Here is a 21,824-nt window from a genome sequence, read left to right on the forward strand (position 1 = left end):
GGCGGTTCATCTGGAAAGCACCAAGAAGAGAAAAATCAAACCTGAAGTTGCAGTGGCTTCCCACACCTTGCCAGCGCTGTGGCCAATATGTGGGACATTTGTAGCCCTGCCCAGCCCATGGGCTGAGAAGATAAACTCCAAGTGCACAGCACCCCAGGGTCTGTTCCAGCCTTACCTTTCGGCACAGATGACCAGGCACTCACATCTGTGTGTGCTTCTTGCTTCTGGCTTAAGTTACCTAAAGGAGTTGGATTGGAAATGAAATACAGTTACTGCGAGCATCCTGCTCTTGAAATCTGGGGTGCTGCTGGCCAAAGTCAAAGGGCAAGCAGCTCGGGACACACACAGTGGTACAAACCAAGACTCAGTATAAGGGCTGAGGCAACACAGACAGGTTTCAAGCTCCCTGACTGATCTTTTCCTTTCAGATTGCTCTAAATACAGTTAGCCTCTGCTTTCAAGGGAGGAATGAAACAACTTGTCTCTATGATACATAAAAACTCAGAGCATGGGCGCCTTTGGCTGATCTAAAACCACACCACAGCCAAAAGGGAAGCCTTAGTCTTCCCCATTCCTGCAAAGGAGGAGTTTCTGTGGTGAAACTGTTGGTAGTCAGTTAGCCGCCCAGTCAAGGGCCTTTTCTGACTCACTGCATGGCTCAAGCTGCCACAAAACCCCACTCAGCACAGCCAGCCCCACAGACAACATTCACAGAGCTTCAGAGGCAGATCCTGCTCAGGCTGGACAGAAGTCCACATACCACCAGGACTCTTCTGTTCAGATAAACTCATTCCTGAAAGCATTGCTCTCCCAAATCAGATGGGAAGCCTTCATAAAATAATTCCTCTCACTGTCATTTCCAGTGTTTCCCAGCTGGGAGTGCAGGCCAGTATTCTGGTATTTCTATCTCTAGCATCAGCATGAAGCAACAAAGAACAGAGCTCCAAATGGGCAAATGTGCTGCACCACAGCCTCATGCAAAATCCGTTCAACAGCTCAAGTATCCTGACTCTTGCCCTGTGTGCCATGTAAAGCAAAGACAGACAGTTCTGGTGCCGGAAGACTCAATCCCACTATTTCTCCACTACTCATCCCAAGCACTGCTTGGGCTGCCCCTCAGGTTGGTTTTAGCCCACATCAGTTCTCCAGTCCCCCTCACCATGCAAACACACTCTTTTCCCTAGGATTCATTTCAGCTAAGGCAATCTAATGGTTAATCTTGCCTAACCTAAGACTGCTTCACTACTCTAAAGTGTGGTCCTGTATTGTCCTTCTCCAAACCACCAACTCCTGCCCTTGGGACAGCCCCTACAACCATACAGCTATGCAGAGGGTCAAGGTTAACTGAAAGCCACCCTGAGAGGAAAACCAAAAGTAATTCATCTTCAGAAGGATCAGTGATGCCAAACTGTCAATACTACAGTTAAATCAGCATAAGCCAACTCCGAAAACTTAAGAGACATCTTCTTTTATAATATGCCACAGCATTAAAAGGCTGAAATCTGTTTCAGCTTCAGTCCCAAGAGAAAGTCCCCATCAGTCCTTGCTCTCTGTTGCTTGCCTGGTCTTTCCCCCATTTCATCTCTGCAAAGGTAACTGCTGCTGCATGTGGTTACCAAAGGTTACCAAGTAACAACACGTTACTGCAAGCAGAATGTAAAAGAGAGTACCATTGAGAAGGATTCATTGCATAAGATTTCCTGTGAAGTATGATGTTAACCAAAAAGAATTAATAACCAAATAAGTAACCCAGTAAGGGAGAGGTGCAGCTTAGCTGGTGCCACAGGCTTTCATAAAGGAGAGCACGTGCACACTATGTGTATAGTCTGCAACATAACATGCAGTGTATTGACTGCACTCTATGGATCACATGATTTTCTCTAAAGCCACTGCCTCCAGCTGCTAATAAGAGACACGAGGAAGGGGTTTTCTTGTGGTATGAGTATTTTAAGACTTCTGTATTTCTCACCTTTCTGGATCAGGAGAATAAAAAATAGCAATTAAAAAAACACAGAACAAAAAGGTAGAATTTTTTTCTTCTTCAATTAAATGTCTCAAAAAAATTCATCTCAGCTTTATTTGAGAGCAGGTGCACAATTTTTACTGGTTTTGGCTTTTTATGTCTAATTTTTTTTACCTCAATTTACATTTCTAAGCTAGAAGTTGTACTTCCAAGAAAAAAATAAAACAAATTTCAGCAGTTTCAAAACCCTCCTTCAAGAAATCTGGAAGAGCAAACATGGCAAAATAAGCTTTCTCACCAAGAAATATGGACTGAAGCTAAATTTTCTGATTAAGAAAACCATTGCCATCAAGAAACTCCTAAGCTACTATCGCATCAATGTTCTCTCTCTCACAGCTATTGTGACGCTCTCCACTCTCACAAAAAGCAGACAGGAATCCCTACAGCACAGCACACCTTTTTCCCCACATTTCAAATAGACTTAATTAGTGTCTCAAAACCACTACTTTCTCTCTGGGCAAAGTGACTTTGTCCTGGGGGACACTTCCAATTCGGGAATCCAGATGATATGACCACGCAGGTTCCCACAAGGTCCACAGAACCCTCCATCCTCAAATCATGCCAATTCTTATTGAGAGAGCAAAGAAAGTGCCCACCAACACCAGCAAGGCATAGCAGCATTGAAAAAGCACATATGAAAATGTGAACTATTGCTATTTGCTGGCAATAACTATTTTTGGAGGGACTGATCTTATTCCAGAGATTATACTGAAAGACAGACAGGGTGAACCAGAAGGAAAGTCAGATCATTTTTTAAATGAAGTGGCTTGGTTAAAAAGGCTTGTAGTTGCCTGGACACCATGGAGAGGACTGCCACCTCTCACTGACGAGGCACTGACCATGAAAGTGAGAGCACTGGTGGTCTCACTGCCTAGACTGGTCTGTGGGCTATGGAGGACCAAGGCATTGGCTGTGTTTGGATACAGTCCAGAGGAAGCTGGCCCGATCTCCATTACCTTCTCCCGCAGAACTTAAGAGCAGTATCTCCAGATCCAGAGGGAGGTTGCACTCCATGCAGAGGGACTGTGCAAACTGTTTCCAGGTGGCAGGGCCAGCCTTCTCCAGCAGGTCAAGGAGCACTGAGACTTTTCCTCTGTGGTCGGTGATGCCATCCAGGCCATTCAGGACTATCCCCGGGAGGAAGCGCCGGGAAGTTGTGAGCAGCCAGTTGGGATGGTGACTGAGGAACTCCAGTAGCTGGGGGCGGGCACGTGCTATGGCTGCTTCCAGGTCTAGATCATCATCCTGAAATGGGGGCTAGAGGGATGAAACCAGAAAGGGTAGCAATGGGCATAGGCGTGAGAGATGTTCACCCACACAGCCCTGCTGTTGAACAGCCAGCACAGCCCTATGATGACTTGATCTGCTTTTCTACCCCAGAATTTATCTGCCTTACTCTCACAGTGTTGTGTGGCAAATCTCAGCCCAGCCATGATACGGTGCAAGGACCGCAGTGCTTGTCTGCACAGTGCCTAAGGCAGCGGTACTGCAAGGGACAGGAGCAAACAACAGGAGTCAATCTCTCTGGCATCAGCCAGCGAGAAGCTCTGCTGACATCTGTATTGCTGCAGCGGCCATGTGCCAAATATAACATCTCAGGCACTTTCCACATGCAGCAGGACCTCTGGGGAGGCGTACTACTCTAAGAGCAGGTTATTTCCTTACAGAAAGGGTGAGGCAGCTGTTCTTGCTGTTCATTTTGTGGGGATGAACAACTCATTTCTGCTTTGGTAACAATGTCACCCTCCACTGCCGCTTCCTTCCCACGGCAAGGCCATACACATACAGTCTCCTACCTGCATTGTTGTGTTGTCAGCCTCTGTTCAGTTGTCAAGTGCAAAGGTGGCTTCTCCTCCACACCCTGACAAGGAACTGATCTGCTGGTGGCAGTGGTTCAGCGCACAGCTACATCCCAACGCATGGTGCATGCCTATATGCAGTTGCCTCACTTGGTGCAGTGCCTAGCGATTATAACAACAGAGCAGGATGTAAATACGAAAGTCACACCAGAAAAACTATGAAAAGCTGATCTTCTTAGGCTACATAGCTCTTGCAAGAGTTTCAGGTGCAGGGGCCTGAAAAGGCCACCAGTGCCACTGCCAGCTCCACCACCTCTCAGCAGAGATGGCAAAGAGAAGTTACTCTCCGCACCGCAGCTGGCGCTGGCTGGTGTCTAACCACTCCTACCACAGGGAAAGGGATGAGGAAAGCGATTACCATCCTGCACGCCTCCAAACTTCCAACAGCAGAGCCCCAGCCCAGGCTACAGCCAGCATCAGGACCATGCTATGTCCAGCAGACAGCTGCCTACACTGATGTTGAAAGCCAGCTCCAACTACAACTACCGTCACCATGTTTGCAGAAAGGCTGAGAAAGAATATACAGGGAGCAGCCTCTGTACTCCTCGCCCCCGCAACTACTTGTCTCCTTGTCTTGCATCTAGAGAGGGCAGTCCTTACAGATCCAAGACTGCTGCACTGTGTGTGGTGTGGGAAAAATTCCCACAGCTGCTGTAACACCTGAGTTTACATGGGGTGGGGACAGGACAGTGACCAACCCAGTTCAGCAAAAAGCTGGTAATGCTGTTGAGTGGTAGCATCCTGTTGGGTAGAATAATTTCATCCCTAATGAGGCTGGTGCACACAATGCCATTCCCCAGTAACTGCCATTTTCTGAGCAAACACCTTCCCAACCCAACAGCAGCAGCCACCCTACCACCACCAGGATGGAGGGACTGGGGGAGTTGTGCTGCAGAGCCCACCTGCTCTAGTGTTCACCCCTCACTCCCCAGACATGCTCTCCACACTGACCATTCAGGTATCTACACTAAAAGTAAGCCACAGGCCTTCAGGCTTTTTATTTTTCCCACCTTCTTGACCTGGCCAAGGAGGAAAGTGGGAGATTTCTATAGAGCCAAGGGAAGAACTCAAAACAGAAGTGGAAGACAGAAGGGCACTCTGATGGAAAGAGCCAAGAACTTCCCATCTGAGCAGACACAATTCCTAATTCATCAGAAAGTTATGCTTGTGCTGGAGTGACCTCACAGCAGAGCCATGCCACTCCCTGGAGCACATTGCGTGGAATGAACGTCACCTCCCCACATCACTGCTGGGCATGGCGTGCACCTGTAAGCTGAAGACAAACCAAAAAGCAGGCGCCAGGTTGGAGCACTGGAGGCAAGATTGCTCAAGATGTTTGTCCTGCTCATGTTTAAGAGGATACCCTTTCCCCATAATCCAGCACCACTCTCTGCCCTCTCTGTACTGCCTCTCTGAACAGCCTTGGATGTTTTGAGACTGAGCCAAATGAACGCATCAAAGGGATGTGACTTGACTGAGTGCTACAGCAGAGGACTGGACGGAAAGGTCCTAATCAGTCTCTTCTGTTCCTGCACTTCTAAAGCCAAGCAGACATCCGGTAAGAGCAAAGTGGTGCTGTACGCTCTTTTACTAATCTCTGACCCTTCAGGTCAAAACTACATCAAAGTTGGTTATTATGCAGCATCACCATCTAATTCTTCTACTTATAATACAGTATCACTCCAAGAAAGACTTTACCCAGTTTCCCATTCCAGATCAAGCTTTCAGGATGTGTTACATGAACAGTGAGGCAGCTCTGGGATCCATCAAAATGTTGGTAAAACCCCCAGTTTGTAAAAATTCTCTAATTCCTGTCATTCACTATTCTAACAAGAAAAAACAAAAAGTTCCTGGTGAGATGCTAAGAAAATTGGGCTTAACCAGGATCAGTTTTCCTCACAGGCTATTTCCATGATGCCAAAAATTGAAACTCTGAACCTTACTGGAACAGACTCTGCAAGTTTTTATTTAAAATATTTTATTATTAAATTCATTTTATATTATCAATTACACAAATAAAGAATGCCAAGAGTAACACATGCATTAAACCCAAAGCAAACAATGTTTAAATTAACTGGAAAGCTTAAAAAAAAACATTTAAACATTTCAAATTTAAACCAACTGCAAAATAACAGGTCTTCCTGCACAAACTTCATGTCCCAGCAGCCTCATCAGTCAGCCTTTAGAGATTTTCATTTTACATTTCTCCAGCCAAAAACCAGAAACAAAGCCCTGACTTTATTCCCCTGATGACCAAGAACTACCTACTCAATAAGACCATATTAAATAATGTCCTGGTTTCACCTGGGATAGAGTTAATTTTCTTCTTAGGACCTTATACAGTGCCTTTTGGATTTAGTGTGAGAATAATGTTGTTAACACACTGATATTTCAGTTGTTGCTAAGTAGCGCTTATCCTAAGTTAAGGATTTTTCAGCTCCCCACGCTCTGCCAGCAAGCAGGTATACAAGAAGCTGGGAGGGAGCACGGCTAGGACAGCTGAGCCGAACTCGCCAAAGGGATATTCTACACCATAGAACATCATGCTCAGTACAAACTGTGGGAAGTTAGCTGGGAGGCGCAGATCACTGCTTGGGCATCAGTCAGCAGGTGGTAAGTAACTGCACTGCGCATCATTTGCCTTTTCTTGGTTTTATTATTATTTTATTTTATTCCTTTTCATTATTATTACTATATTTTATTATTACTATTGTTAGTATTACATTTTATTTTACTTATTTATTAAATAATTCTTACCTAAACTCACAATTTTTACCTTTTTTTTTCCGATTCACCTACCCATCCCACTGGGAGCAGGGGGAGTGAGCAAGCAGCTGCATGGTGCCTAGTTGCTGTCTGGGGTTAAACTATGACAAAAAAGTAAATAAAAATATCAGACCTTAATGCCAATTAAGACTGAAAGCTGTTCAGGTGAAGGCTAGACTCATGTGAATTAACGAAAGACTCATTCAAGAACAAAACAACACTGAAAAGTTAGATGAAAGGTCAGGCGATACTGCACAGCTCCTATACTACTACTGCTCTGCTAAGTAAGACCATCAGAAACAATGGGCAGTGACCTACACTAAAATGCCTCTGAGCTCGAAACGAAGCACAAAAACCTTCCAAGAGCCACAATACCTTTGAGCCTTGACCCTTCCCCTCACACTTCAAATGAAGAAACACCATTAAAACACATTGCAAAACTATCCCTCGCCTCCCCAACTTCGCATTCATGCCATTCCCAGCCACAAAAAATAAAATCGAAATGTGAAGCTCCTTGTTGCAAATCTACCAACTCCTTGCATGAGGAGCATGTGCTACTTACCAAAAGCCCAGAAACAGAGCAGAAGCACTGAAAACAAAGTGGGGGTCACAAAACAAAGGAGCTGGGGGACAATGTCCACTGCTTTGTTTTCGTCACTTCCTAACCCATTGCTCTTCTCAAGCACACAGCCCTTTGGTGGCTTTTGGGACCTGATGAACAGGAGACAGAGCAAAATGAAAGTAAAAGGATCTAGGAATTCCCCAACTGCCACTTCTCTGTGGTAAAAACAGTCAGAGGAGCAAAAATACCCAACCAGAACAGCAGGAGAGTGTTATCCTATTCTAAAATCTATAACTAGATGATAATTTAGGTAGAGATTTTGGGGAACGTCCAAAGAAATGGGACTCCGGCAAACACTTTCTGTGGAGTAAAATCTGACTTGGTTGTGGTTCAGGCCCTTGCAATGGGAGTATTTTTATGTATATGCATACCTCTGATTATTCTGGCACATGGGGAAATATTTATTTACCATTTCCATTATATCTATGAGAAAAAAGCAACCTGCCTTTCCTTTAGAATGGGGACAAGGTTTAAGAGAGAATGTAGTAGATGTGAACGATTGGAGGAAAACCCCCAGGTTTCTAGATAGAACTGTATGCACAGAGATCTCCAGATCTAGCCAGATAGGGTGCAACAAACAATAAAATATTATTAATATTTCTTTAGATGACAGAGAAGCTACATTGGAAAACCAGATGCAGCCTGCAGCCAAGTCCCAGACAAGGCAGGATGGCATGCTGCACTATTTCAAAATTTGTTTATCAGAAAAAAACCCAACCAACCAGGTCCAGCAACACCCACATCTCCAGATAGAAATGCATCCTCTGGTTGTGTTACCTCAAGCACGGCGCAGGGGATGGGGGGGAACTCTGAGAGAACCGGGGGTGGATGGAGAGGATCACGGGTGGCGAGGAGCAGCTGCGGAGGCGACAGGCAGCACCTATGGCAGCGCTCTGCCCCATTTTGCCACCATCCCTGCCCAGACCTGGCCCACCACACCTCCCGCTAGGTGTTTCCACCAGACCAGAAACTGTCACAGCACTACCAGTGTAACCCCTTTACGGCCAAACTAGCAATTCTGTGCCTAAAAGTCCCCAATCTCACATTTGGTGGGCTCCCATACATTGCTCCAGCTAGTAAAAGCTGCGATACTGGTTTGCTCCCAACACCTGGGAGCAAAAGTCACCTCCTGCAACATTTCTGGCCTTAGACTTCAACGTGGGGAAGCAAAGAGCACAGCCAGACCCCCCGCTCCCCCCCAAATCTAGACCCTCATGGGGTTGCCCCAGCACGACACCTCCTCCCCGCCCGCGGCACTCACCCGGCTGGCTGCCCGTCCCTCCGTCCCGGCCCGCTCCCAATAGCGGTGACAGCCGCAGCTCAGTGCCGCCCCCCCGCGGCCGCTGCGGAATCGAAACCGCTCGACGGCGAAGCGGCTTTGCCGGGAAAACACGTGAGACCGCCGCGCCGGGCTCCGCGCCAGGCTCGGCGAGGTGCGGCCTCGCCGGCTCCCCTCAGCGCCCAGCAAGTGGTGGCGCGGGGGATGCCATTTTGTGGAGGGGCTCACGGCGAGGCGCGATGCCTCTCAGCACCCGGCGGCGGGGGCTGGGCCGCCATTTTGTGGTGGGCGCTGCAGCCACGCAGGGAGTCCGGTCAGGACCCTCTGGGGGTCCACTGACCGCTTTCCTGCTTCTTCCCCCTTCAGCAGAGTCCCCGCTCCCCCAGGCAAGGGCAGTCGACATGCCCAGCTCCAAGAGCCTGTCCCCACTGAATGGCCCCAGCAGACACCACCCCACCCCACCCCACCCCAGGGGGGCAAGGCACCTCCAAGGCAGAAAAAAGGCATTTTTTTCTGCCATTTCTTCTTTATTAATGCTCATCACTCTAGTGGGATGTTATTCGGGAGGACCAGAGGGCCTTGGCTTGACAGAAACCAGTTCCCATAGTCTTCAGCAGACATTGCCACGCAGAGAGGGAAAACGTCACCTCAGCACTGGTGGCTTTAGAGGAGGAGGGAACATGGACAAGCCCTTAGCCAGTACTGAAATAGCCAGCAGAGGCAGTGATGGGAAGGGAGGTGGCAAGTTGCCCACTACACCAGGGCTTCTTCAAGGCCACCGGTGGGCACAGCGTAGTGTCACACCTTTCACACCAGTTGGCTCTTGCTGTGTCACAGAGGCAGCTGGTTGAGATCCAGTAAGATAAACCTTCCTTGGCTGCCATGGAGCAACCTGTAAACTTAGCCCGCTCTGTGTGCCCCAGCCTTCTCCACCACCAGCCTTGGCACCATGACCACCAAAGAGATGTTAAACCCAGCAGTCGTGTGGAGCAAGGAGGTGCTGGGGGAACTCAGTGGCCTCTGGCATTGAGGGTGGGAAAGGAGCTGGCTCATTCCCCGTGGAGGACATCCATGGCAATGTGGAGGGAGCAACCACCATGCCCAGGAAGCTTGAGAAACTGAGGCCATCCTGCTACCAGCCTCGCAAGGCTCTTTGTGGAAGCCCCAACTTTAATATCACTTTGTGTGGGAGAACATCATCCTCTGCCTTTGTTAAAGTGATCACCATTACAGTCTTAGATTTGTTGCCTGAAACCTCTTCCAAGTGAAAAGACAAATTAAAAAATGGGAAGCATTAATTGGTACAGGAAAATAACTGACTGACTTCAGATAAATTATTGCACTGTAGTAGGAAGGAACAGGAACTTGCTGTCTGACTAGACATACTTTCCCTTATAATCTCTGTGGCTTCCTTATCATTTTTATTGCTTTTCTCAAGTTTGCTCCCACTGTGTCAACAACATGGGCATAATAATTTGCCTAGAGCTCCACAAACAGTCTACAGGCTCTGTAAAGAAAGTACCCAGGGCACGACATCTCTCCGTTATTGTACTGCACTGTAAATTCATGCCCCATTTACTTTTAGCATAACTGGTTCTGAGCTTACTTGGAGTTTGGTAGTGTCATTTGAGTTGCAAAAATCAGGAGCCTCTTGGCTCATGGTAGAAATGAAACAGGATCAGCACAAAAGTTGCTGCATTTCCAAAACATAACAGAGACGCCAAGAGGTGGGCAAAGTCCATTTCTGCTGCCACCCATGAGTGCTAACCCAGAGCCCCTGCACTTCAGGAGTCCAACCCTTACTCCTAAGCAGACAAGTTCTTTAAAGATCCTGAAAAGTAGCATGCATAGAGGTACAGACTTCAAGATCTTTGCAGAGGAAAGGCTCCATGGAAGTACAATTGCACAGAAACTGGAGCATTTCTCAGGAAAAGGAAAGAAAATTCAACCAAAGCTGATTTAAATCAGCTTGTCTTTTAATTGGTTCACACATGGTCTTTCTGTTTGTACATAAGTTCCTGTGCTCCTTTATGAAGAGATCAGCTCTATAATCTTTTCTCAAGAAAATCAAGAAGCAAATGATTCGGGAAGCTAAAGTCAAGTTGTACAATTACGTATCCCTAAAAAAGGAGGAGAAAAAAGAAAAGTATTATATTAGTTTATGCCACACTCCCAAGAAGGGCTTTGAGGGTCAGATGTGTCTGAACTCTGCTTACCTTTCTTGTGATGATCTCAGGATTTCTGATCTCAAATAGATGAAGCCCTTTGCTGTTCATCAGTGAAGTCAAAGCTTGTTCAATCCCTATGGAATCAGTAAACCCAGCCAGTTACAGGTACAGCTGTCTTGGTTTGCTGCTTATCGTGTACCTTGTCTGCCTGTTGCCAAAAGCTAATTGTGCCTCAACACCCCATGACCTTCAGCCTGACAGAAATTCACTTTTCCTTTGTCCCAGCCATTTACAAAGGCTTCCCTATTCCCCAAGTGAAGCCAGCAGAAATTCACATCAGTAATGTGTTTCCCCCAGCTGTCAGGGTTATTGATGTATTTTTTCAGTGCTTAGATTTGGGAGATCTGATGTTAGATGCTTTACAGAGTAGGTTGGCACTTCCCCAGAGGGAAAACTCACTTGAAATCACTTCTGGGATCCCAACAACTGAGATCATTCTCTGCAGAAAGTTTCTTATGGATGGGTCATTCTGAAAGCAAAAAAAATCATACAAAAAGGTTTTAAAGACATCATTTAGCCACAGATGGCTTAGACAATACTTTCTTAGGACTTACCCCACTTGGATCAGCTGTGCATTTAAGGATTTTAAACTCTATCCTGAAGGGAAGGAAAAAAGGGGGTTAAAAAGTCCCTAAGGGCTGCAGAGATCCTCTTTGTGCTGCTCTCAGACATGGGCTAAAAGGGGCAATGAAACCCACAAGAGACCACAGTACTGACCTGGAGTCTAAAGGGTGCAAAATGAGTTTCTTTTCCGCATAAGCAGCTTGGATAGTGACCGTGATTTCCTGCACAGAGATGAATGGCAGAGTTGAGACGTAGTTCATCTTGCCTTATAGCACATTCTGGTTTACTTTCTATGACCCAGAGTTCAACATCCTTCTGGCTTTACCTCCACGTATTACTAGAGAAGGTCAGCATTTTCCTTCTCCATTTGCATGCAACAAACTCCCCCCTGATGCCCACAGCCTCAGCCTGTGGGGCTCTAGACTGGCCCATCCACATGACTGATGCTTTTGCCATTTTGTGAACCAAATCCTGCATAAAGAAGGAAATGGTTTTGTAGGGTGTTGCTTCCCAATGACCATCCATCTCTACATGAAAGATGGATGTGGAGACAATAGCCCCAGGTTAGCCAGGGCTACCACAAGTAGTCTTACCATAGTGTTTCCATTTATAACAAAATTAAAAAAGAGAGCAACCTCTGAATTGTGGCGATTTAGGCTCATTTTCTTGCTTTTGCCTGTATGCAAACATTCACTTAAAAGGAGCATTTTGTGATCCAGTTGCAGGTCACAACCAGGGGACTGGCAGACCAGGAGCAGATCATATCCTGAGAGCCACAATTTTAGGGACCACCTCTAGTTCAGTGCTTCTGCAGTCCTACCAGAAATTCATTTCAAGATATCACCTGGAGCACAAAAACCAGCTGTGCGTATTTCCCTGTAACACCCTGCTAACATGGGATACCTGCAGAGGGCAGGAGGGAATTATTCTCGATTACAGTTTAAACCTTTAAATTAAAGAGTCTGGTCTACCTTCAGGCAGGGATTTGCTTTTGTGCAGTGTTTAGTGTCTGTACCAGCCCATAATTACAAGGCTGGACAAACATACTGCTTTCTTGTGATGTCACCCTTAACAGCAAGGCTGTTGGCATTTCTTTTTTCTACCTTCTTAGATTCAGTATAAAGGAGTTTGGGGTAAAACACAGTGTAAGCAGGAACTGTCAGACAGGCATACATAGAGGAAAAAGTTATATTTTGAGCTTCGCATTTTTCAGAGCTGTATCTTCATCTCAGAGACAACTATCCTCTAAGTGGGGGCCAGAGGGAGAATTTGGGAATGAGGAGATTTCAAAATAAACACATTCCCATGGTGCCTTCATTCTCTCCTAAAACACCTCAGCTAAAGGAGTTTCACTGTGTCCGATACAGGTTAGTGGGGGCTCACCAGAGCTTTCCAGTGCTGCTCTTACCACCTTGCACACCAGCGATGGGCTGGCCTAATAGAGGAGGTATTGAGCCAACACAGTCACCTTCATCATTCCCAGCCTCATATGTCAAGGGAAGAGATGGGAGTGTTAGAAGGAACTGAAATGCCTTCTCCACCTCCCATGGTTTAGCCACCCACCCTTCCCAAAGCGCTCCCTGCCATTACTGTCCCTGAGAGCACCAGGAGTGGTCCAGACTCTGGACAGAGCCTGTCCCAAAGTCTTTACATTCAGGAGAAGCAAGAACTGACCTTCTCCATGTACAGAACCATCAGGGGCTCTTCTCCAGTGGGAAAGATGCTGACCTCCACTGCTACCAAGGACTTCACAACTGTCCCTTCAGGCTGAAGAGAGATTTGGGGATGGGCGAGACTCCACACCTTGGCCACAGAGTTGTTATAGGAGGTGCCTTGAAAAATCTGGTCAAGTAAGGAGCAACAGAAGAGTTAGGCTTTTTCCACACCACACCCCAATTTCATGTCACCTTGCCACACAGCTGCATCCCTTTTGTGGTCCCCAATTCCGCCTCCAGTTCACACAAGCCCAATAACTCAGCCGGGTTTCAGGAAAGCTGTGCCAGCATGGAGGGTGGAGAAATCCTCCTTGCAAAGCACAACCGTTTCTCCATCAGTCCCTGGTTTTCCCCATCAGGCCCACCCAAGATTCAAGTTGTCAAGGGAAGGACACGAGATGTTACAATGCAACTGAATCCATTTGAAAAGTTCCTCATTTGAGATAAAAATGGTCTGAATAGGACCAAAAGTTACCATCTGCACTGCCTTCCGCTGCGCTTCCGTGTCTTCCATTTCAAACAGTGCCTTCAGAAACAAACCAGAAACAGATTGTAGAAAAATGAATGACAAGGTTATGGTTAGCCTTGATGCAGGCTGGGTGGGCCAGAGCCCTGATGTGTGGCTCATGGCCAGTTCAGAGACATGGCTGAGCTCCTCCTAAGTTCACCCTCTTTCTGCTTCAGTACTCCCACAGAAAATCACATAGCTTTACAACTCAGAAGACAAATTTTCTGTCAGCTGGTGTTACCGCTCTAAGAGATAACACTACCTGGTAGCACATACTTGCTAAGAAGACACCAGTTATTGACCAGGAACACATGTAGTGTCTGACTATAGATTTCTATCTTCTACAGAAACTAGCTCTCACCAAAAAAACCCCAGTATTTAGAGAATTTTTTACTCTCTCCCCATAATATGATGTATGAGGTAAGGAGGGAACCACCTCTGAAATTACCTGCAACTTCTCCCCTCTGATGGTCAATACCAGGCGCTTATCTAAGAAAGCTGCTGAAGCCAGAGAGCTGAGGATGTGTTCAGACAGCCAGAAGTAGAGCATTCGGGACTCGGTCAGCAGTGATGGGGAGAAAACAGAGTCACTGAAGACATCAGAGTAGTTCTTATACAGGACAAGGCCCTTTAAAGGAAAGCAAGCGTGTTTGCCGTGACAAGCAGCAGGGAGACAGGACAAAACATCAATACTTGCATTTTCATTGCAAGGCAAAGGCCTGGCTGGTTAGACTTGGAGCAGAGAGCAGGCTGCTCAGCTGGGCGAAAGGCTGGCATCAGCCCACACTGCAGACTGACCTGCATGGCAGCAAAGGGACCAGCCCCTCCCAGCCCTCCAGTGAACGTCATCACCAGAAAACCTCTGGTCTCTCAGCAGCCTGGGTTACTTTACCTTGTGATGTGATTCTAGGTAATTTGCTTTTATTAAAGGAACTGAGGCAAGGGAGATATCAACACTGATATCCTCATCCCGGACAAAATTTTCTGCAGGAAGAAAACACAAAAACCTCACACCAGAAATATGACCTTAACTAGAGCTTGCAACAGTTGCTTTTAGGGCTTGCTGCAGAAGGTGACTGGGAGTTATAAGAGGACACAGGGATGAACTGTGGGGGTCCCACTCCTTTGTGTGCTAGTGCTGATCCTTCTGCTGCTCACTGACTCAGATTCTCCACTGGGAAATAGGGGTAATTACTCTCAGTTTTACATTTTGCTCCTTTTCCCTGATAATTGGGACTGGGAACCATGGGAAAATCTTCAGCAGGCAGATACAGAATGCTGTAGTATCACAGCCCCAGTGCTCCAATACATGCTTTGGTTCTAGCTGACATCAGTCCTGCAGATATCCTGCACCTCTGGTCATTACATGATGAAGGAGAAATAACTTACAAACTGAAACGTGTCTTTCAAGCAGTGCAATCACCCTTAAAAATCAACCTGATGCAGAAAATTCAAAATATAACATTGCTAAGGTTTATTTTGCTGTTGTCTGCAGGCTTAGGATCCCGTACATATTTTTGAAGGACTTTCTTGATGGGTGTGGCTACTGCCCTGCTGGAGTTCGAATGTCGAAAGTTGGACATAAAAAAGCAGAAAAAACAAGGATATTTACCTGCTAAATCATGTACAAAGTCTGCCAGCACCTGGGCAAGAAAATTTATTTCATTGCACACCTACAAGAGGAAAAGAAAGGGAAAATTGAAGGCAGGGGTTAGGATTTTGGATTGTGGAGCAGACCTGAGCCTCATGGTGAGATCTGGGAGCTATTGGTCAGAGTCCAGCACCATCAGAGATGCCAGTGTCAGCACAACCTCTCACTTCATCCAAGCTGGGGGTTTTGTGGATCCTATTTATTTGTCTTATTTTTCACAAGCACTAAAATTATATTGCTATTATCTTGTTGGACATATGTGAGGAGAAGAGTGTGTAGCATACAAACCAACCATTCCTCCATCCACAGGCGGCAGCTGACCTTACCTCGCTCTTGAGAACAAGCTTCAAAGTGAAGGAGATGAAATCCACGAAGAGCTGCTTCAGCCAGCCCGGCCTGCGCAAGACAGGGAGCATGGTCAAGAACCACCCAGTGATCCCCATGGTGGGAAATGGTCAAGCTGAAGTGCTCAGGGACCAGCAGCTGGGCAAGTGAAGCCCGATTTTGAAGAGGGGCACACTCACTCCTTGTCTCCTTGGAGATGAAGTATCAGTTTGTGGAAAGTCAGGTAGCAGTCTGAGGCATCGGCAGCCACTTGGTCCTTTTGGCACACTGCATGGGATGAAAGAAAAAAAGAAAAAAAAAAGCTAATTTGCTACTGAGACAAGGAGGATGAGTGCACTTTGCAGACATTGCAGACCTGGAGCAGGGCATCAGTATAGAGGGGCAGCCAGGGTTCCCCACACCTCCCCGGGTTGCTTCCAAAAGATTCAGGACCCTGCAAAGTCGGGAAAGGCGCGGCTACCTTGCACGTGGATGGAGGGTTTCAGCTCACAGCTCCAGCCAAGCTAGTCTGCTGGGCACTCTTCTTCACACTTCATTTGGATACCTGCCAGCTTTGCTAGCTCCTATCATCAGGGTCTCGGTTGTCCCCTAACATCACCCAGGAGAACCTGGGCAGTATGTGCAACCCACAAACCAGAGTGGGGAGGGAATTAAGTTGTATTGCAAAAAGTTTGGAAATTGCAATATACTGTCATTGAGAGCTTCATGCTGCTCTCCCCCCGGGCGCTCACCAGGAAAATGTATTTTGAGGCACATGTAATAACCCACATCCTTCTCATCCCTTATGGGAGGTGGAGGAGTGTAGTTTGCCTCTGTCCCTTTCTAGTCTAAGTCTATTGACCTTCCCAAGGAAGAGGCTTCACTTCCCAGAGCACACCTTGGGTCTTGACCTGGAGACAGCTGAAAAAGTGGACTATAAGGACATTCAAACCCCCTGCACCAAAGCCCTCATTTGGCTCACTCTTTTGAAACATCCCCATGTTTTTAACAAGCCATCCTGAACTGCAGGAGATGAAAAGCGGGTACTGAAGAAAGCCCAGAAGGCCAGACCATTCTTTGCTTGCTGCTGGTGTAAATCAGCATTACTTTGCTGAAATGATTTATACTAGCCTCCTCTGCTTGATCTGTTAAAACTATGAGGTCTTTGAGGGCCACGTTGTTTCCTAGCCTGTGTCTCCTGCCATCCCCAGGGCAGCAGAGACCCACTTCCAGCCTCTGGATGCTGTCCAGTCCCCACAGAGGTGAGCAGAGCCAGCCGGGGCTCGCTGCCTACCACCTGGTCCATCCTGCTGCTCTGGAGGAAGCACGCACACAAAGACTCCCCACAGCTAGTAATCCCCAGTTGTTACTTACTCAGTTTAATGTTTATCTGGAGGTCAATGGAAGACTCGATTTCAAAATCAACTGAATGGAAGAGATGCAAACTGCAACAGCAAAAAAGAGGACATTTAGCAACCCATGCTGGGAGCAGCTTCTCCCTGACCGTGGCTGGGTTTTATAACACATCTCACATCAGTCCTTGCACTGTGGTGTGCAAAACCCCGCAACGCAGCAGCCCGTCTCAGATACTCTGGCTTTAAATCATTGCAAACCACTACCTTAGTGGCACTTAGGAGAATGGGACCATTAAGCCCCTTTTTTCCCCCACTCAGTTTACAGAGCAATGAAGGGGAGTGAAGAAGTCAACTTGTACACTTTGGCCATCTTTTCTCCTCATGCAAGGGGTGACAGTGAGGACAGAAAGGCAGAAAGCAAGACAAGAAGACCAGCGATGGGGCTAAGCAGCACTGCTGGCATATAAAATCTTGTCCTGCTTAGGCATTAAGCAATGCTGCCATTGCTAGGGAGCCAGAGGAGCGCAGCCTCTCTGCATCTACTCGTGCCGTGGGCAAGTCCTGCCTGCGGGCAGCAGCAGAATCTGGCGCCGTGGTGCTCAGCAGCAGCCAGCCACCAGGTACTTACAACCATCCTCCAGCATAGCCATAGGTCAGGGTCCCTTTGAAGAAGGCCGTCACATTTTTAATGGCAATGTGAATGGCATCATTCTCCTTGAGCTCCACCTCGCTCTGCTCTATGGACAAGTCGTTGACCTGGATGCTAGAAACAACAGAAACCCAGTTTGTCCCCAACCCCAGGGCTGTTTTCTGTGACTGGGCGAGACAGGTTTGCTCCTGATGACATGGGGTCTCTAAGGGGACTGTGCCAACTCCGGACTCGGGACCTTTTGCAAATCACAGGGGCTGCCCATAGGGGCAATGGTGCTTTTGCTCAGCCTTGGTTCACTGCTCCTCCCCTGCAATGTTCAGGTAGGGGGGGGGGAGTGCTTTAAAGAGGAAACACGGAGCAATGTGCCGCAGAAGCAGCCCCATTTTATTGCAGTGCTCTGTATCAGCCGCCGTCACAGCAGGAAATCCATCCTGTGTTTGCACCATTGCATTTGTTGTTCCCAAAGAAAAGTTAGTAACACAGCAAAACCCAGCCTTGTTTGTCACAAAGTGTAGCCAAGTGACATCCTGCTGACAAGGGTGGCTCCAGCAGCCCTTTGCCACTCAATGTGCCATGGGTACCATCTGTCAGCAAAAGGCCCCAGGAGCTCCAGCCCAGAGGGACAGAGCTCCCCATCCGTGTTTTCAGAGATGTGTTCTACATACTGCTTCGATGTCTGCCCACCAAGTCGGAAAAGCTCTTAAGTAATCCATCAGCAGCCTAAACCTTAATGTGCAAATTATCTGCAAGGCATAGAACAGAAACTGTGTCTGCCCCAGTCCAGACCTTTGTTTTCACCAGGACTTGCTGGATCAAAGCTTCCTCTAAGGCTGATTTCCATTCCCCTCCATCAGCCTATACTTCCCCTGACACAGAGACACAGAGATACTCACTTGGTCAGCCCATAAGCCACCTTGCCAAGGAGCCGCATGGACCTTTCCCCAGTGATATTTGGGAATTTGGCATTTCTGAAAGCTGCTTGAATGACCTGTGCTGTTTCCTGGTTCACTGTAGGTAGAAAAAAAAAAGGCAAAGATACTAAACTGCAATCTCTCCTGACTGCAAAGACAGGTCCACACCCTGGAATAAAGCACTACTGAAGGGTTTTATCCAAGGCATTTCCATTAGATTAAGGAAGCACTAGAAGTAACTTCAGAGTAAATAAAAAAAAAATTTAAAAAAATCCCTAACTTTAACAGCTAATGGCAGCTGGGGACAGTAGCATATGTGGCTCCACAGCTGGACCATTCCCAGGGAATCAAGCACAGCTTTCACACACCCCACCTGCGCCCTAGTGGCAGATTTTGGGAAGGTGGAGGCTGTGCCCTTACACTGCACAAGCTGTTGAATTTACCCATGTTTTGCTCTGTTGCTGCTTGCTTGTATTGCAGTCAGCTGTCAGGTCTCCAAAGGAAGTCTTCTGAGACTGAAGTTTCTGTACCCATTTTCCTAACATTTTCCAGCCCATTCCAGCCTCGGCCTCAGGCACACACTTGTACAGGACTTTTTCCTTCCAAAAATATCCTATCTTACTTTGGCCCAGCACCCTCCTCTGCATGTACCACTGTCAGATGGGATGGGACAGAGCTGTTCCCACCCTTTACAGAAGCACTAATTATTCTTCCCCCCACCCACAAAGCCCCCACATCCTTGCAAAGAAACCCACAGCAGCAGAGAAACCCTGTTTCTCCCCTTCTGCACACTCACCCCAAGAGATGAGATTGCAGCGAGATGAGAAACCAAACACACGTTTGCTCTAGCTCTTCCATCATGCCAGCCCCCAGTGAGGAACAATGCTAAAACTTTGGGTAAGGAGAGGGTTTGGGGACTGTTTTCTAGCTCCTTTGAGAAGTTGTGCCTATTCAGTTCAGGTACCCATGCTTTAACCCATGCTCCCAAGGAGGTCTTAATACATCTTACTAGATAAACAGTTTCCACAAGAGCTGGGGAAGCAAAAAACCTCCTCACTTGGCTGATGTCTCACTAACTTCTCCTGGTGAAGAGGGGGGAAACGCAGCCCCGTACAGCAGGCACTTACACAGCAATGCCGCAGGCTTGGTCATCCTGCAGACGATCCCCGTGACGCTGTAAGGGAAGGGCCCAAACTCACAGGCTGCTGATGTATGGACAAGCACTAGCAAGATCCCGAAGGTCCTCAGCCTCATCCTGCCAGCCCAGAGCATCTTCAGCCTGAGTGGAGAGCACTGACAAGACTGACTGATTCTTGACTGTGGCAAAGGCTGCTTTCATACCTCCAAGCAGAGCTCGTTCGAAGCAGGACATGACCTGCTTCCTCTGGTTATCAAAACTCATCACACATTTCCTAATCTTTCTATAGTTTCCTTAACACTCTTCAAGTTGCATGCTGCCTTCGTCCCACAGCAGGCACTTGGGCTGCAGGACTTGGCACACATCAGGTGGGTGGAGAGAGCTGGAGGGGGATGGAGTCTGGGAGGAGATGAAGCCAAGGGAGCAGCCTTGCACTCTGCCTCCAGCCAGTTCATCATTTGCTCTTCACACAGAAATATTCCAGATTTTGCATTCCTGCAGTAATTCCCCAGCAAAGCCCCGTTTGAAAGGCACCTACATTATTAACTGCTCCCCCTTCCACTGATTTTAGGCACACTGGGGGGAAACTGAGGCATGCTCCTGCAAAGGGGATCCCTCCTGCTACCGCTGGGTGAATCCACATCTCCCACATCCCTGGAGAGCTCCTTGACTGCAGGACTGGGATGTTTTCTGCCTCTCAGCTGGATTTGTGAACCATCTTTGGTTTTGCCACCTTCCAGGTGGAGAAGAACCTACTAAGCTGGAGCTTTTCATGCACCTAGCCTCTCAGCTGCTATTTAGAAAACAATAGAAACCCAAGTTCACATCCATTCCTCATGCACGTCTGCCCCGCACGCCACTGGACCCCTGCACCCCTGTTGTGGTGCTGCGGCCCATCCAAAACGAGCTCCAGGACAAAAGAGGGTGAGGCTGTTTTCAGCAACGAGGCTCACAGCAGCTCCCATGAAACATTTTGCCAGCAAAGACAGATGGAGAAGGAAGGGTGAGATCTTGGCAATGCTACAGAAGCACACTCAACCTCCTGAGCAAGACAAGGTGCCAGCCTCCCTCCTCTCTCTGGCAGATGCCTCATCCTCCCTGCACCGTGCACCCAGAGACCGCATTTCCTCCGGGGAGCCCCGCTGCCCGGCAGCCCCCACCCTGCCGCACTGTTTTCTTCCTGAGTTGAGAAGGTGAATGGCCTCGGGTACCCCACGGGAGGCACTCATGGTCACTGACCTGCTGAGGGAAACTGAGCATCTGCAGGCTTCCTCCAGACTTCTCCAGGCGAGCAGCATGGTGGCCCGGGACAGGCTGCCCGCTGGAAGCCTATACTGCATTATAAGTGAGCAATTAAATGTTGGAAACGCATATAAATATAGCAGGTGTCTGACCGGCATAGCTCCCACACAGCAGCCTAATGCCATCGTCTCAGTCACTGTGGCATCCTCGCTGCCCTGGCTAGGAGACCTCTTTACAGGGAAGCTGCAAGGGGCACAGACATGTTACAAAAGGATTTAAATTCAAGAGGCTTTAACCTTGTAATAGCTCCAGTTTCTGTCCTTCAGGTCATAGCTCTCATGTGCCCAGCCCTCCCCAGCAACTTGCAGCTCAAGGGATGTTGGTGCAGTGGCCAAGACCTGGGGTGACAGACTTCTGCGGCCACAGCAGGAGGAGGTACCCCCAGATACTGTAGCACAAACACAACGGAGGCAGCGAGGCACTTGAATAGGCAGAGACACAGTTCTGCAGGGTGTCAGGCAAGCACATCTGCTTGTGTCCTCAGCACAGCCTTTGGCAGAGGAAGGACAGGCTCCCATTTATTGCAGGACACAAACTCGGGAGTGCTGCACACAGTTTTAAGTTTTACTGGAACAGATCCAGAGGAGACACTGCAGCAGGGAAGCAGCCCGACTGAGGCTGGTGTCAGTCACTGTAAATGAAAGCAGAGCAGGACCCAGGAGGCCATAACCACCCCTCTGCCCAGGGCAGCAATTCATACAGCATGAAGGAAAGGGAAAATCAGGGCATTTTGATACAGGCGTATTTGTCAGTGGTGTCCCAGGGTAGATAAGAACAGAAAGACCAACAACCCAGAGCCAATGTACTGGTCACAGTAGATCTAGTGCATTTAAAGCCCCCTTACAGGCCAGCTCCGCTGCTGCATCACAGCTTCAGAGGCTGCTGCTGACAGATGACCTGAGCTGAGAGCAAGGGAGGACAGGGGAC

The 21,824-nt window shown here is 47.9% G+C and overlaps 2 protein-coding genes across 9 annotated transcripts in view; both read right to left on the bottom strand.

Annotated features, from left to right (window-relative positions):
* The window catches only part of NLRC5 (NLR family CARD domain containing 5), a 51,603-nt gene extending 43,022 nt beyond the window's left edge, over positions 1–8,581 (bottom strand). For 5 of the 8 annotated variants that reach the window (XR_007506662.1, XM_049805038.1, XM_049805033.1 and 2 more), the window contains exons 1-5: positions 8,532–8,581; positions 7,211–7,359; positions 3,820–3,984; positions 2,980–3,280; positions 176–238 (exon numbers count right to left, since the gene is read on the bottom strand). Coding sequence is in view for 7 of the 8 variants with exons in the window: in XM_049805038.1 (XP_049660995.1) it covers positions 176–238; positions 2,980–3,280; positions 3,820–3,825 (370 nt within the window). In the remaining variant the exon portion in view is untranslated. Of the gene's footprint in view, positions 1–175; positions 239–2,979; positions 3,281–3,819; positions 3,985–4,892; positions 5,076–6,658; positions 6,750–7,210; positions 7,360–8,531 lie in introns of those variants that run through there. The other 3 variants (XM_049805034.1, XM_049805035.1, XM_049805036.1) reach the window with 3 other exon arrangements.
* A 1,926-nt stretch (positions 8,582–10,507) lies between these two features.
* CETP (cholesteryl ester transfer protein) lies at positions 10,508–19,900 on the bottom strand. Its single transcript, XM_049805057.1, has 16 exons — positions 19,585–19,900; positions 18,440–18,554; positions 17,523–17,657; positions 16,914–16,984; positions 15,740–15,827; positions 15,542–15,611; positions 15,177–15,237; positions 14,457–14,548; positions 14,013–14,192; positions 13,532–13,582; positions 13,016–13,183; positions 11,495–11,562; positions 11,332–11,374; positions 11,177–11,246; positions 10,766–10,851; positions 10,508–10,669 (listed from the first exon to the last, which is right to left on the bottom strand). The coding sequence occupies exons 1-16, from the start codon at positions 19,727–19,729 to the stop codon at positions 10,595–10,597; spliced, it is 1,518 nt and encodes a 505-aa protein (XP_049661014.1). The 5' UTR covers positions 19,730–19,900; the 3' UTR covers positions 10,508–10,594.
* Positions 19,901–21,824: the final 1,924 nt, after the last annotated feature.

This window comes from Accipiter gentilis, chromosome 7 (genome assembly GCF_929443795.1).
Source record: "Accipiter gentilis chromosome 7, bAccGen1.1, whole genome shotgun sequence".
Classification (NCBI taxonomy): Eukaryota; Metazoa; Chordata; class Aves; order Accipitriformes; family Accipitridae; genus Astur; species Astur gentilis.